The 13,493-nt window shown below is 37.6% G+C and overlaps 1 protein-coding gene and 1 long non-coding RNA gene across 8 annotated transcripts in view; one reads left to right on the plus strand and one right to left on the minus strand.

The window, feature by feature from the left end:
• Positions 1-13,493, plus strand: part of OTUD4 (OTU deubiquitinase 4) — a 36,168-nt gene that overhangs the window by 2,159 nt on the left and 20,516 nt on the right. For 6 of the 7 annotated variants that reach the window (XM_075035364.1, XM_075035335.1, XM_075035343.1 and 3 more), the window contains 8 exons: positions 698-906; positions 1,047-1,250; positions 2,800-2,883; positions 5,819-5,869; positions 7,831-7,877; positions 11,231-11,303; positions 11,778-11,859; positions 12,621-12,765. In XM_075035364.1, coding sequence (XP_074891465.1) covers positions 892-906; positions 1,047-1,250; positions 2,800-2,883; positions 5,819-5,869; positions 7,831-7,877; positions 11,231-11,303; positions 11,778-11,859; positions 12,621-12,765 — 701 coding nt within the window. In that variant the 5' untranslated portion in view covers positions 698-891. Of the gene's footprint in view, positions 1-618; positions 907-1,046; positions 1,251-2,799; positions 2,884-5,818; positions 5,870-7,830; positions 7,878-11,230; positions 11,304-11,777; positions 11,860-12,620; positions 12,766-13,493 lie in introns of those variants that run through there. The other variant, XM_075035371.1, reaches the window with a different exon arrangement.
• LOC142034395 (uncharacterized) lies at positions 215-1,204 on the minus strand. Its single transcript, XR_012651642.1, has 3 exons — positions 1,029-1,204; positions 378-558; positions 215-270 (listed from the first exon to the last, which is right to left on the minus strand). It is a non-coding gene; the product is annotated as an uncharacterized LOC142034395 (long non-coding RNA).

A 13,493-nucleotide genomic window follows, 5' to 3' on the forward strand; every position in this document is an offset into this window, starting at 1 on the left:
CCTAGGTAAGTCACACACCCACAGTAAAAGAAGCCTTGGAAGTTTGGAAAGCTTCCTTCCTTGTCACTTTTTGTGCACCAAAATCTTCTGAAGCATGTTTACAATGCCAAGCAAAACTTAGTCATGCAATTGTAATAAAAATATTTGCCGCTTCTTACCACTAAGAGCGGTGTACAAAAAAAAGTATTGAACAGCTATGGCTTTTTTTTTTTAAATCCCTTTTTAATTAAGCCTCCTTTTACTATCCCAATTTTATTTCCATCTTCTTTCCTGCAAGTGGATGGATTTCAAAAATAATCTTACAATCTAATCTGTTTTGGGGGGGGGAGGGGGGAGAACCCGAACCAACCCAAACCAAAGCCACAGCCCCCACATACCTATGGATTAGGTGTCAGACATCCCGGTGTTACTTAAAAAACTACAAAAGCTGTTAGGGAATGGCATGAGCCTGACGGGGTGCGGGGCTAACCGCCAAGCCCTGAGCACCCCGAAGGCGGGGGGGTCCGGCTCCCTCTTCTTCCTCCTCCGCCGGGACTACCGCTCCCAGAAGCGCCCGGGCTGAAAGTGAAAATAAACGCCAGGTTACGCTGCCCTTTTTTTTTTTTTTTTTTTTTTTCTTTTCTTCCTCTCTTCCCCTCCCCTCCTCTCCCCGGCGGCGGTAGCACATGTCCTTTCTCTTTTGTTTTCCGCCTGGCAGGCCGGCTGCGCGCCCGGGCTGCGGAACCCGCCGGGAATCGCCGCCCCGAGGGAGAAGCGGGATCGGGACCCCGCCGGAGCCGTGTCCGGGGGCTGCTGCCCGGCCCTCTAGAGAAGCCTAGAAGCGACGGTTTTGGGGAGCTGGAAGTCCAGGCTGCGGAGCAAAACTTTGCCGTTTCTCCCCGCGATTCCCACATGCGAGTTGATAACGTGAGACCGGCTGCTTTTCTTATTGCTGCTGCTACCTCCAGTGCTGGGGGGGGCCAGCGCTCTCTTCCCCCACCTGCCGCTGTTTGCTTTACCCGGCCCTAGAGCTGCTCGGTGGGCTTTACCTTGCCATGTGGGGCTAGGAGAGGTGCGGCGGTTCTCCACGGTGTGAAGCGGTAAACATGGAGGCGGCGTGCAGACCCGACGGCGGGGAGCAGACTCATCAAGGCAGCGGCATGGACGCCCCTGGGGACGCTTCTATGGACTGCTACTTGCGATCTCAGGGCTTGTACAGAAAGAGAGTTGCCAAGGATGGATCTTGTCTTTTCAGGGCTGTGGCCGAGCAGGTAACTGCTTACATAAACAAAGCTACTTCTCAGGAAAGCGTGGGAAGTGGTTAGTGGATGATAATTAGCGTTAACATGCAGACAAGTATAGGTTAAGGTTATGCACGCAGTCGTGTGCCAGGGGAAAGAAAACATTTCTGTCTTGTGAGGTGGGAGAAGTTCTGTGCGTAAAGCTGCCTTCTGTCATGAAGAAATTGTTACCTGTTTTGACCTTCCACTGCCTCCCTAAAGCTTTTTTTCAGCGTAAGATTTCAACATTTGGGTACAACTGCTTTGTATGAGACTGTTTAGGAAACAGAATTTAGTGGCAAGAGCTGAAAAGCCGCCGCATTCTTAGTTTTGTTAATCAGTTTACTATAAAATTAGAGAAAGTGAGTAATTTATTTTCAGTTCTTCCTGTTGAATTCCCCTCCCCCATTTCAGTGTTACTGATAAAGGAAAAAAGTGACAGCGTCATCTTGTCTTAAATACAAACAAACAGCAGTGGGAGCTCTGGTGCTTCTGATTGTGGGAGCCCAGATTCCTGTGCTAATTATACACAGTTAACTTTTTTTTTAAAAATTACTTTCCCCACTGACTTTGTAAGTTCAGGCAAGCAAACACTGTTGATCTGATGTGAGTGGGTTTTTTTATTTCAAGGGAATAATCAATGAATATACATTGATACTCTGATTTTTTTAATTAATATATAGAGAAGGTTTCTCACACTCCAGTGTATATGGAACTTTTTTCCAACTATTAATTAAATTTTTAACATACCATTCTTATTTTATTGAAGGAAAGGTCTTTAATTCAGAGTTAGTAGGTGTTTATCCACAAATTTGGCCTAATCTCTGTATTCTTCATGCAGAAAAACTGAACTGATCTGAATTTGGAGGTGTTCTAAATGGAGGCTAGTGTGTAAGGTTTGCAAGAGAGGCTGCGACTTAAATTGACTAGAACTTCCCTAGTAGTGAGGATGCAGACAAAGTCGCATTAGAGATAACTCTGAACCTATGGTAGAAGTAGTGTTTTTCCAGTAGAGATTTGAACAGGAGGTAGAATGCAGGTGTCATACTGGGATCTGAATTCCTGGCTTCCAAATCAGTATTTGGGCAACAGACCTACACCTCCAAAAGTCAAGAGAAAGTAAATGTGCACTCTGTTAGATTTGTTTGGATTTCATTTGAACAAGTGCATGTTGGCAGTTGATTTCCTCACCCACTCCTGCAGTACCGTACTTCTTCCATTAATTGAAGTCCTTTACAAAGGAGTCAGTTAAAGAATGACAAAAAGTGCTGTTTGTTTCGCTCAGTAAATCCCTATAAAATTGAATGTTTGAATTGAGTAAATCTGTGAATTCTGCAGTTAACTAAATTTTTTATTAAGTAATTGGGGTTTCACCTGCATAAAGGTGTTGTTACTGAACGAATATGCATTTTAAATATTCCTAAAAATAATACTAGAGTATTTCCAACCCTGTATTTAGACAACAGTCATTAATTATTTGTGATCCATCATCAAAACTCCTCAGAACCAGTGTCGCTTTCTTCTCTTTCTCCCTTTGTAGGTGTTACACTCTCAGTCTCGGCATATTGATGTTAGGATGGCTTGTGTAGACTACCTTCGGAAACATAGGGAGAAATTTGAAGCAGTAAGTATTTTTGTTTTCTTTGTGAGCATTTGAAAAAATGTTACTTTAATCCTTCCACTTTTCTAAGGTATATACTGCTGTTTGTGACAGTATTCAGCATAGCTATGTACTAGTTGATGCTTTTTAAATTGAGCGCTTTTTAAATTAATTGGCACATGTGTGGTAATAACTCATTTTCATAAGCCTGGAGAAAGACCTATATACTGCTTGGACTGGAGGATTAGTGGAGTGGGAAGAGTTTTTTAATGCTCATTAAAAAACAAAACAAACTTTCTTAAACTTTAATAGTCTGTAGCGGAGCTGCCAAAATCTGGATTTTATTTTAGTATAATGCCTATTTTAGTGAAGGTCATAAAATGTTCTTACTGTGCTATTTAATTGCTTTTACAATATATAGGGATTTGACTGATGAGATTAGTGAAATTTGTTTCAGGGTCTACAATTTCTTATGCATTGCTGCTGTGGTTTTGTTGTTGTTTTTTTTCGTAAACATCTGTAACGAAGTTCTCCATCAACCATAGACATAAAATATTTTGATATTGGTCTATATTTGGCCAATGTTTTCAGTGTTAATATTATAAAATCCTTTCTTTTTTTCCTTTTTAAAGAACAATAATAAATAACGGTGCTCCTGTTTGTGTATGTATGTGTTCTAGTGTATATACTATTTAACTAATTTCCAGGATAGCTGAAACAGGAGTATGTGTAAGCATTTGTTACTAGAGGATTATTATTCAGCTCTCTTTCTGTTCTAAATTTACCTGGACCCAAAATAAAAAGACTGTTTTAGATGCACATTGGCATAGGGAAGAGAAGGAAAGCAGGAATAAGAGTGTGTGTATTTGCTATAATTTCTGACAAAGTCCCCTATGCTCAAATGTTGCTGATCGCTTTTAATGTGAAAGTTGTCAAGAATGAATGACATAGGACTGTTTGCTTGTTTCCAGTCCATGTGAGGACTTATCAACTCTTAGATCTCTCTCCTTTCTTTTTTATTTTATTTTTTCACTGCTGACTTTTTAATCCCTTTCTTTCCAGAATTACCCCACTCACTCCAATATCTGCTTCTCTACTTCTGTTTTCTTGTTGCATTGGTTAGTTTTTGGAAATACTGTGACCCTTCTTGACTCTAGAAGTGTGTCGTTTCCCTTCCCCAGTTCTGGCATCCTCTCAGCCGGGTAACTTCTTTGTCAACGCTGGCTGGTTTTACTATCTTGGTCTCTCTCCTACGGTTTCACTGTTATATTTTTTTTTTCTTTTTTGCTGTCCTTCTGAAAAGTCTTTTTTTTTTTTTTTAAGTTTTTTGCCATTTTTCGGAATAAGTGTTTCATGTACACGTACAATGTTGAGGTGTTTCATATCTGTTCTCATTTCCTAATGTTCCTGCTTCCTCAGGTACCTCACTTCAGCTCTGCTGATCTCCTTTGCTCCCCATATCTCTTACTATACTTTGTTTTCCATCTGGAATATAGCATTGTTAACTTACCTGTCTTAAAAAAACCAAAAACAACACAAACAACAAATGCCTTTTTCCCTAGCCTCTTAGTTCAACTCTTTGCTCATCTGCCTTAGTAGTTACGCTCTGTTGATGTGTACTGGTGGTACTCATTGAAGTTCCTTTTCTCTGTCTATTGTAACCATTTCAGCTTGGATTTCTGTCTCTCTCATTCCATTGATACTGCTATAACCCAAGTTTCAGGTGACTGTGTGTAACCACCATCTTCATTTTCATCCTCATCCTTTCTTGAAGTGTTATCTTTGCTGCTGTCTTTCCTCCTCTTTTTCAACTCTTCAGTTTCCTGTGAGAACTTTCTGGTGCCTCTCCTTTCTTCCTCTGTGCGTTATCTTTAGCTCATTTAATTTTGACGCACAAAACAACTGCTGTCTATGATCACGTTTTACTGATCCACCTTTTAACTTCTTACCTGGTTGCTTCTGTCTAAATTAAAAATTTTGGCCAGACTTTTTGGTTCTTCTCATGAACAACAGTGTCCAGCCAGGTTCAAAATGACTAAAGCAGAACTTTTAATCTCACTACTCTACTCGGTTTTCATTTATACCTTGTTTCTTAATCACTATGGGTAGAGAGGCCACCTAGCTTGTAGCTTAAGTTCATAAAAGAAATTAATTCTTTGTCTGGACCTCTTAACTAAAGTTTGGATCTTAACTAAATCAGGCAGATTATGTCTAAATAGCATTTTTTAAATACAGCCTCTCTGTTGGCCAGCATGGCTGAAACACTTTGAAGTTAACACATCTCAATTACTGCAGCACCCTTCTCTGGCCTTGACAAATGTGAATTTGGCCTCTTCATGCGTGTTAAGGAGTGCAGCTGAAGGATTACTTTCTTAACCTGGCACTTAGTGTAGCCTGATTGTTTGTACCCTTTCACTGAAAGTAAAAACTGTTTGAAGTGATACAGAAAGGAGGAAAAAGTGCTCTGTGATTTGCCTATGCTATATCTTACTGCTTCTTGGGTGCTACAGAAATGTGACTCCCATTTCTGATTGTCCATTGCTGCTCATTTAACAGGATACTTGAATAAGCCCATGCATGTTCTCAAGTGATGCTGTGCACGCCTGGGATTAATTGCCTGTAAACATCTACTTGACACCATCTTTGCTTTCTTTCAGATTTCCTGTTTGGCTGCTGGATTTCTTTTTGGGTTTTTTGTTTGTTTGTTTTTGTTTCGGGTTGTGTGATAACTCTAAAAGCTATTTATGTGGTTATTTTCTGGAATGCACACCTATATGTTTGACCATTTATTCCCTCATCTCTATATCACTTTATACTTAGATTGTAAGCTCTTCGAGGGCAGGATAGTCTTAAATTTCCAATGGTATGTTCCCATTGCTACAGTGGGTCATAGACCGGGGATTCCGTATACTACAGTAATAAAAATAACTAATTGTTACTTTTTTTTTTTTAAATACAGTTCATAGAGGGGCCATTTGAAGAGTATTTAAAATGTTTGGAAAATCCACAGGTATGTTAAACTTGATTTATAATAGAAAGCACTACTTTTGTTGATGGGTAATTGGATTTTTTTTTCTCACAAATGTTTTTGAGGTCTTAGAATGATGTGAATATTTATATTTTTATGCATGTACTCTCTATTGAAAATGATTTGGAGAATTTTTTGTTTCTTGATTTAAACCTGTTATTCCTCAAAATTGTATCCAAACATTTCTAGCATCTGCAAATGCCAACAAGTGTAGCGTGGCTGTTGTTTTCTTGAAGACAGCCTTGAATAAAGGCCTAAAAGTTTAGGTGAGGAAAAGACAGTTATTGATGTAAGGGATGTTATGAATAGTAGCCTAGCCACAGGCTCTTGGGAAGATACTGATTTGAAGTAAAATTATTATCCCCCTCCCCATTTAATTTTAGTATTTTTCTTAGGGAGTTAAAAATTCATGTAAGCTGAGGGGAGGGGAAGAGGACTATCTACTACAACATTGCAAAATCTGTTAATTTTTTGTAAGTGTTTGTACATAAACCTTATTAAATTTTCCCCTCCTAGAAATTAAAGCATGATTTTTATTTTTTTTTTCCCCTGCCATGCCTACAGCATCCCTAGTTAGAATAGCTAACCAGATGGTTCTTTATTTCAGTTTCCAAAATGAATGGTAGAAGGGGGAAGAACATGGGTGTTAGCCTATTCTGCTTCTGTCTTGCTTTGTTTATTCCATGATCTTTAATTGCAAAGCTTTGTTAGTCAAATCCTGAGGTTATGCGCTATGCTAAGTGGTAAATCATGCCATTTTCCAGCAGAACTTATGCTGCACTGAACTATGCCAATGTAAATGGTTTACAGCACAGCAGTGTGTGTGTAGAGAAAATGTCTTTCATACATGGCTGCTAATATTTCAAAAAAATAGTTTTGAAAAATAATACAGTAGCTTTTTTACATGATCAGACAAATTAATATTAAGTTATTCTAGATTTTAAAATTGTCATGAGAATTTAAAAAATGATTAAAAATAATCGGGACTGCTACAAATTCCTGCACCAAACTTAAGAGCTGTTTTTAATTTAGTAAGAATTTAGAAAAGAAAAAAAAAAAAGTAAAAAAACCCCAAACGAAAACAAACCACAACACCACCACCACAAACCACCTAAGAAAGGTCTAGTCACATTATACTGGAGCACAGTACAGCAGTTAGGCTGGTAATGGAAGCAACAACTTGTACTTTTCTACGATTTGAGTCTGGGTTACAGTGTTGCTGACATTTTACTGTTGAACAGCTTTAAAGGGCAGATTTTTGGTCTTTCTTCAGGTATTGATATACAGCTGCTTGCATGAGAAATGCAACTGTCACAAGTTTATTTTGGCTGTTTGGAAGTGGTCTGTCTACTCTGTGTTGGAGCACTTCGCAAGACTGTGTCAGGATAATTGCATGGAAGTTATATGTGTTTTAGTCATGAGAGTTAAGCCTCAAGATTCTTTTTCCAGTTCATCTATAGCTAAAGGCCCACAAAACCAGAAAGTTTTGAAGGTAGAGAGTAACATTTTTAAAAGCACTTGGTAAATCTGACACTCACTTTTCTAAAAAAAAAATAAAAATCACTTTTGAAAAGCTAGACTGCTGTTTTAAATTTAACAAAAGAAAAAAATAGAAACACTGTATCACCTCTCAAAATCATAGTCTTTTAATGATAGATCTGCATTTATGTGATTGGTTTTAGTTCTCTCAGAAATGTATCTGTGTGAAAACTAGTTTGGGAAAAAATCCCTCTGGCTTGTACCCCTTAACCACCTTACTTGGAATAGTTACTGTTATTTCAAAAAAGCCTTCAAATGCAATCAAAGTGTGTCTGCTGAACTCCAGACTCAGTATTAATATATTTATTTTTGACAATGATTTCTTGCTTCTCTTGATCTACACCTGAGGAAGTATAATAATTGTGTGTTTGAACTTAATTTTTTTTTGTTTTTTTCCAATACAGGAATGGGTTGGACAAGTAGAAATAAGTGCCCTTTCTCTTATGTACAAGTAAGAAAACCTTTAAATATGTTAATAAAACATGTTAAACATATCTAAAACATATTTGAGATTAGTTCAGTTGTTTTGTTAGTGAATTAGTTGGAATAGCTAAGATGGAATTGTATGTTATACTGTAGTTCTCCAGAAAATTACAAATAGGCTTTGAAAATTGCAGCTGTCAAGGTATTAAATAAAATTAGAATAGTGAGCTTTGAAAATGATGTTTAATCTGGGATTTGAATAGAGGTTTGCAGTAATATCATGCATCTCACTTGCACAACTAACTGTGGGTAGAGTCATACCATTTGTATTTTGTTAATTTTCATATCTTAATTTTTCTGTTAAAATTCCTTTTCTTCCTATTTCTTGCCAAGGCTTTGATATTAACTCTATTGCTAAGCCGTGGCCTGTACCCATTTCTTTATTACCTCTGTACAAATGCTCTGACGTAGCTGAGTGGTGTGAGTATTGTAGTCTGTACGCTAGAAGGCTGTTCTCACATCTTCCCTGGTGGGAGGTTATATGTGCTGATATAAGACTTACCTGGTGTACTGCTGTAGCTTATTCTTTTCTGTATAAATTTTCCTTTTTCCATTGTATCAGTATAGATGAAATAGTACGAGTTTTTTGAGGGCCATAGCTTGAGCTATGCATAAGAAATATTTCAGTATCTGTGCATAGATAAACACTCCTCTTGGTGATGAAGGCTTTTGCTGATGTCTTTTTATTAAATGTAATCCTATATATTAATCTTTCTTCACAAAATAGTATGAAACAATATTCTGAATATTCATAATTGCTTTTTAATTACTGTGCAAGGGAATGAGCAATGTACAGCATCTCTTTCTGCTCTTTGTAAACTGGTTAAATTCAGTATTTCAAAATGCTTACTATAAATTAATGACTTTGTCCTTTGACTCTTGATGAGACATATGATAAGAGGAGAGAAACAAACTAATTAAATATTCCTTTCAGGTACTTAAATGAGTGCTAAGTGTGGGAAATTGCATGAAATTCTATCTTTGCATTTTATGTGTTTACTGGGACAGTTTAGAGTTGCATGTGCTGCATGGGTAGATGAGGACCGAACTGAAAGTCAGAGTAAAGTTTGGCTCAGGAGGCTTGGAGGGAAGGTGTAATGGTTAGATTGAGCCAGGGTGTAGAGGGACATAACTCAGGTCAAGCATGCAATTTTGCTGACTTAATTACGTCGGAACTGGTTGGTCATGATCTTCTGTTTGTTGTATTTCTGGCCATGAGAAATGTATTCTCATGAAATAGAAACAGTTTATTTTGAAGTCATGATACATCAGTATCCAGGACCACAGCTGATAAATCAACAGAGAGACAAATCCTGGTTGATGATAGTATTTTTTTTAATTTCCGTTGGAAGCATGAGGAGGCTTGTGGCATAGTTGCAACTATACACAGTATTTCACTGCAGAGTTGAACACGCAAGAATTGTTATTGGCATACTTGTTTTGGGAAGACTGGCTGTTATTAAAAAGGCAATTTAGAGGCCCTGGCAAAGTAGGAATGGTGGTGGAGGTAGGGGGAAAGAGTTGCTTTCCTTCCTGTGTGCTAGCAGACTGAAGAAAAGCAGAAGTTTGAATTTCGTGTTCTGTGCCAAGTGGAGAAATGAGAGTTTCAGGCTTTTCAACTGTAGAATAGCAGTATAGTATGGATAGGTTTGTTTTCACTTTCACTCCTCAGATCTGTCACAAGTATCATTTGGTTATCTAGTAAATTTTCCTTGCCTCTCTGAAGTGGGTGGGTCTCTGAGCTATGAAATTCTTTTCCTCTCAGAATTGCTTTTTCTGAGTTTTTTTAATACAAAAACTGCACCTGTGAATATATTTAAACATGTTGCAAGACTAAAAACTGCTTGTGTGAGCAAGGAAGAAGTTGAAGGAAGTGATAGGTTTCTGAGCAAAGAATTCAAAGGGAGGATTATGGATAAAAGAGAGAGAAAATAATTACATTTGAGATCATGACAGAGATTGACTCTAGCAGAAAAACAAGTAGCAAAGACTGATAGTGTTTCAGTTTTTAGAAAATAAAAAAATTAAATAGCATGCCACGTCAGTATTGGTTGTTGGTTTTTCTGTATTTGTCACTTAATATCCAGTTCAACTTCTTATGCTTTTTAATCTAACAAGCTAAAAAAAGAATCATAAATGTGGAATGTAAATTTTAAATTTGCTTAACTGTAGTAGTTCAACTCTTCATTTATTGTATTTTTAATCCTCTTAAATGTAATGAGGTATGCAAACTTAGTTTGCAGTGATAAAAATTTTCTAAACCTGTTTTGAAAAACTACACTAGACTTGTACCATTGATGATGAGTATCTGTCTGCCAACACTGCAACGGCACACTATCTGCTGGTTTGGTCCAAGCTTCCCTAAAAGTTTGTTTCCATTCTCTCAGTTGAAGAGACACCAGAGGGGTTTCTTTGCCACCTTAATCCAGCAATTCAAGTCTAGCAAACACGCCATGGTGTTAGAATCCACACTTCATAGTCTTTATCCAAAGAGAAAGGGAAACTGAGCCCTCCAAATGTCTTTTTTTTTTTTTTTTTTTTTTTTTTTTTTTTTTTTTTCCTCCAGTGTATTATCAATTTTAAACTGCAGGAAAAGATTCTTCTTGCTACACGTGAAGAAACTGGGGCATGTGGAGGGCATGATTTTCAGAGGTGCTGGAGACTTGGTTACAATATCTGATCCTCAGGCAATGGCTGCTGATGGTCTGTTGGGCTTTTGGCATGTTCCTTAGCATGCTGTGGCAGCTGGGCTACCCTTTGGGAGCAGAAATGTTGTGTGGGCCCTTCTGAGCACGAGAACTTGGTTTGGGAGGCAAGAAGAGTTTCTGAGCACAGACATGGGCCATTCTAGTAGTTGGCCTCCATGCCCAAAAAGGTTCTCATGCGCGTGTAATCAGTCAGCTAGTATGGTTTTAGCCTAAGCCATGGCTTACCTTCTGGAAACTTATAACTCTTTCCTGTCTCTGTTCATAAAACCAACCTCCTTTTTGTTCTGGTCGGTTTCCAAATGGCAAAGTGTAATGAATTTCTCCAGGACTGGGGAGCCATCAGCTTTCTAGACACAGCTCCAGAAAGTGGCATCTGGAAATTTGTTTTACTTGGCTCTGTGCATGTTGTGCCAGCACATCTTATCCTAGTGTATTCTTTCATAAAAGTAAGCCTTTTTTTTTTTTTTGGACCAGTGATAGTTGTACTCATCTTCTTCAGTATTCTTTTGCACTAGGAGTTTTCTGTGGTTATGTATGTTCTTTGAACTTGACTTGAATATTCCAATTTTTATTCATATTAATTTTTAACTCTTAACTGCTTCTTTTTTGTCAGGAAAGATTTCATAATATATCGGGAACCAAATGCTTCTCCTTCACATGTAACTGAAAATGGCTTTTCTGATAAGGTAAAAAAAAAAATAAAAAAAATATGGCTATTGTGAAGGGCTGAATTAAGACTATAAACAGGAAATATTTTCATTTATTATTCCACACACACAAATGTTCTGAGAATTCAATTTTAACAATTTCTTTTGTACATATTTAAGGCAGCTATTCTGTTAATACATGCAGCCCTTTTAAAATAGATGGCCCATATTTGGGGTGTGGTATATCTTCCTAGTAATCTAAAATTCTGTAACAATAAATTTACAAGTGCTAACTCACATAGCTACCTCTTGTGTTTAATTCCTCCTGACTTTGGGTCAAATTCTTCTTGGTTTAAAGGACATCCACTGAAGATTTTCATTGTTTTATTGATACTTTGAGATCCTGAGAGATAACAAAGCGCATTGGTACATTAAACTGAATTTAAAAGGTGGGTCATATGAAAAAGCAAGTGAGATGCAAACCCTAAAATATCTGTGTGGTTTTTTTAATAGGTATTGCTGTGCTTCTCAAATGGAAACCACTATGATATTGTGTATCCCATAGAGTATTCAGAAAAGGCTGCTCTGTGCCAGTGTAAGTACTATGTTGGTTACTTAAAAGCACGTATTTTTACCAAAAATCTTAAAATGATCACATCAGGTTTCAGGAAAAGGCTCTGTATGAGACTTTATTACAGTCATTTCTCTAGCAGCTTAGTTTTCCATTTGAGTTGTCAATGACTGTATGATTTTGCGAGAGCATGAGTTCTTATTGTGTCCTCCTTGACAAAGCAGATCATATGCCAAGAGGAGAAGATTTATCTGCCTCTTTGAATCTGGGTGGTCTAATGTAAACAGAAAATGTTGGTGTACTAATTTATAATCTGTTTCATTGTCTTTGGTCAGCATTCTGTTTTTAATTTTGTATTTCAAACTATGTTAGCAAACTGATTGTTTATGTTAAAATTATCCATGCATGTGAACTGTCTTCTTGGATGATTGTTTTCTTTACTAGATTGCAGAAATGCCAGAAGGCCCTAACCAGGTTTGATGGGTCACTGTGGCAATCCCTACAAGGATTCTAATTCTTCATGAAATCTCTGCCTATGTGCAGAGTTACAAGGCTAAGGCCAAATTTGCCTGTGAAGAGACCTGACTTCTAGCAGTTTCGCGCATACCCATTAAGCCATAGTAGCCGCAGCTGGTTTTGCTTCTAATGCCTTCACTGTTTCAGTTAACACATCAAAATGCTTGCTTGCTTTGATTAAAGTAATTTGAAATGCATCTGTAAATGTGATACAAAATCTCATTTACCTTGTAATTGATTTTGCCCTTCTACTTTCTCCTCTTTCCCAGCTCTGCTGTATGAGTTGCTTTATGAGAAAGTATTTGATACAGATGTAAAGAAAATCATAGCAGAACTTAGTGCTGTTGGTGTAACAGAGGAAAGTAATGGTAGCAGTGAAGTGTCTGCTTCAGATTCAGAAGATGATAACTACAGGTAAATGGGATTTAAAAGTTAATGTAAGATGCCTATGTGCAATACATGTTAAATGAGTTTTCTGAATTTCTAGTGGGTAGTAGAATGTAACAGTTAGGGTTGAAAAACCTTTACAAATTATGAAGAAAAGAAACACAAAGAGGTAAAGTTAGAACTATGAAAGAATGAAATGTGTAATCTTCACTGTACCTGAGGACAGGGTTCTGGTTCCTCTTTTTCCTGCAGTCTAGCTTTGGGTCTCTTTACATAATGGAATATTGACATTGCAACATGTCCCTCTTCCTGTTTAAAATAGCAGAATCCCCTGGGAGAACTGTCAATGTGCCAGTCTGGCATGGTAAACTCCATGAGAATTACTTGACTGGCTGTTGCAACTGAGTTACAGGAATCTAATCCAACTTGTGTTGCTTCAGCGTCTGGGGGCTGAAATGCCTGCTTGAGGTATAGCTAATGGAGAAATACAGATGTAGCTTGCTCCATTTCATTCCTTGATCTTTATGAAGTGATTATATTTGTGGGTTTGTATTCCTTTTGCTGGACCTGGATGCTCTAGCTAGCTTTGAGACTTTGACCTACTGATTCCTTTTGCACAGTAAGTCTTTTCATGGTGCCATTTTTGCATTTATATATTGGCAGTTTTTCTTCTGTTTAATATTGTTCTTAAAATCCTGGCTTGTGTGAAACTCCATTGAAGCCATGGAGATTATGCTGTATTAGTGCATCATGTC

Source organism: Buteo buteo, chromosome 1 (genome assembly GCF_964188355.1).
Source record: "Buteo buteo chromosome 1, bButBut1.hap1.1, whole genome shotgun sequence".
In the NCBI taxonomy this organism is placed as follows: domain Eukaryota; kingdom Metazoa; phylum Chordata; class Aves; order Accipitriformes; family Accipitridae; genus Buteo; species Buteo buteo.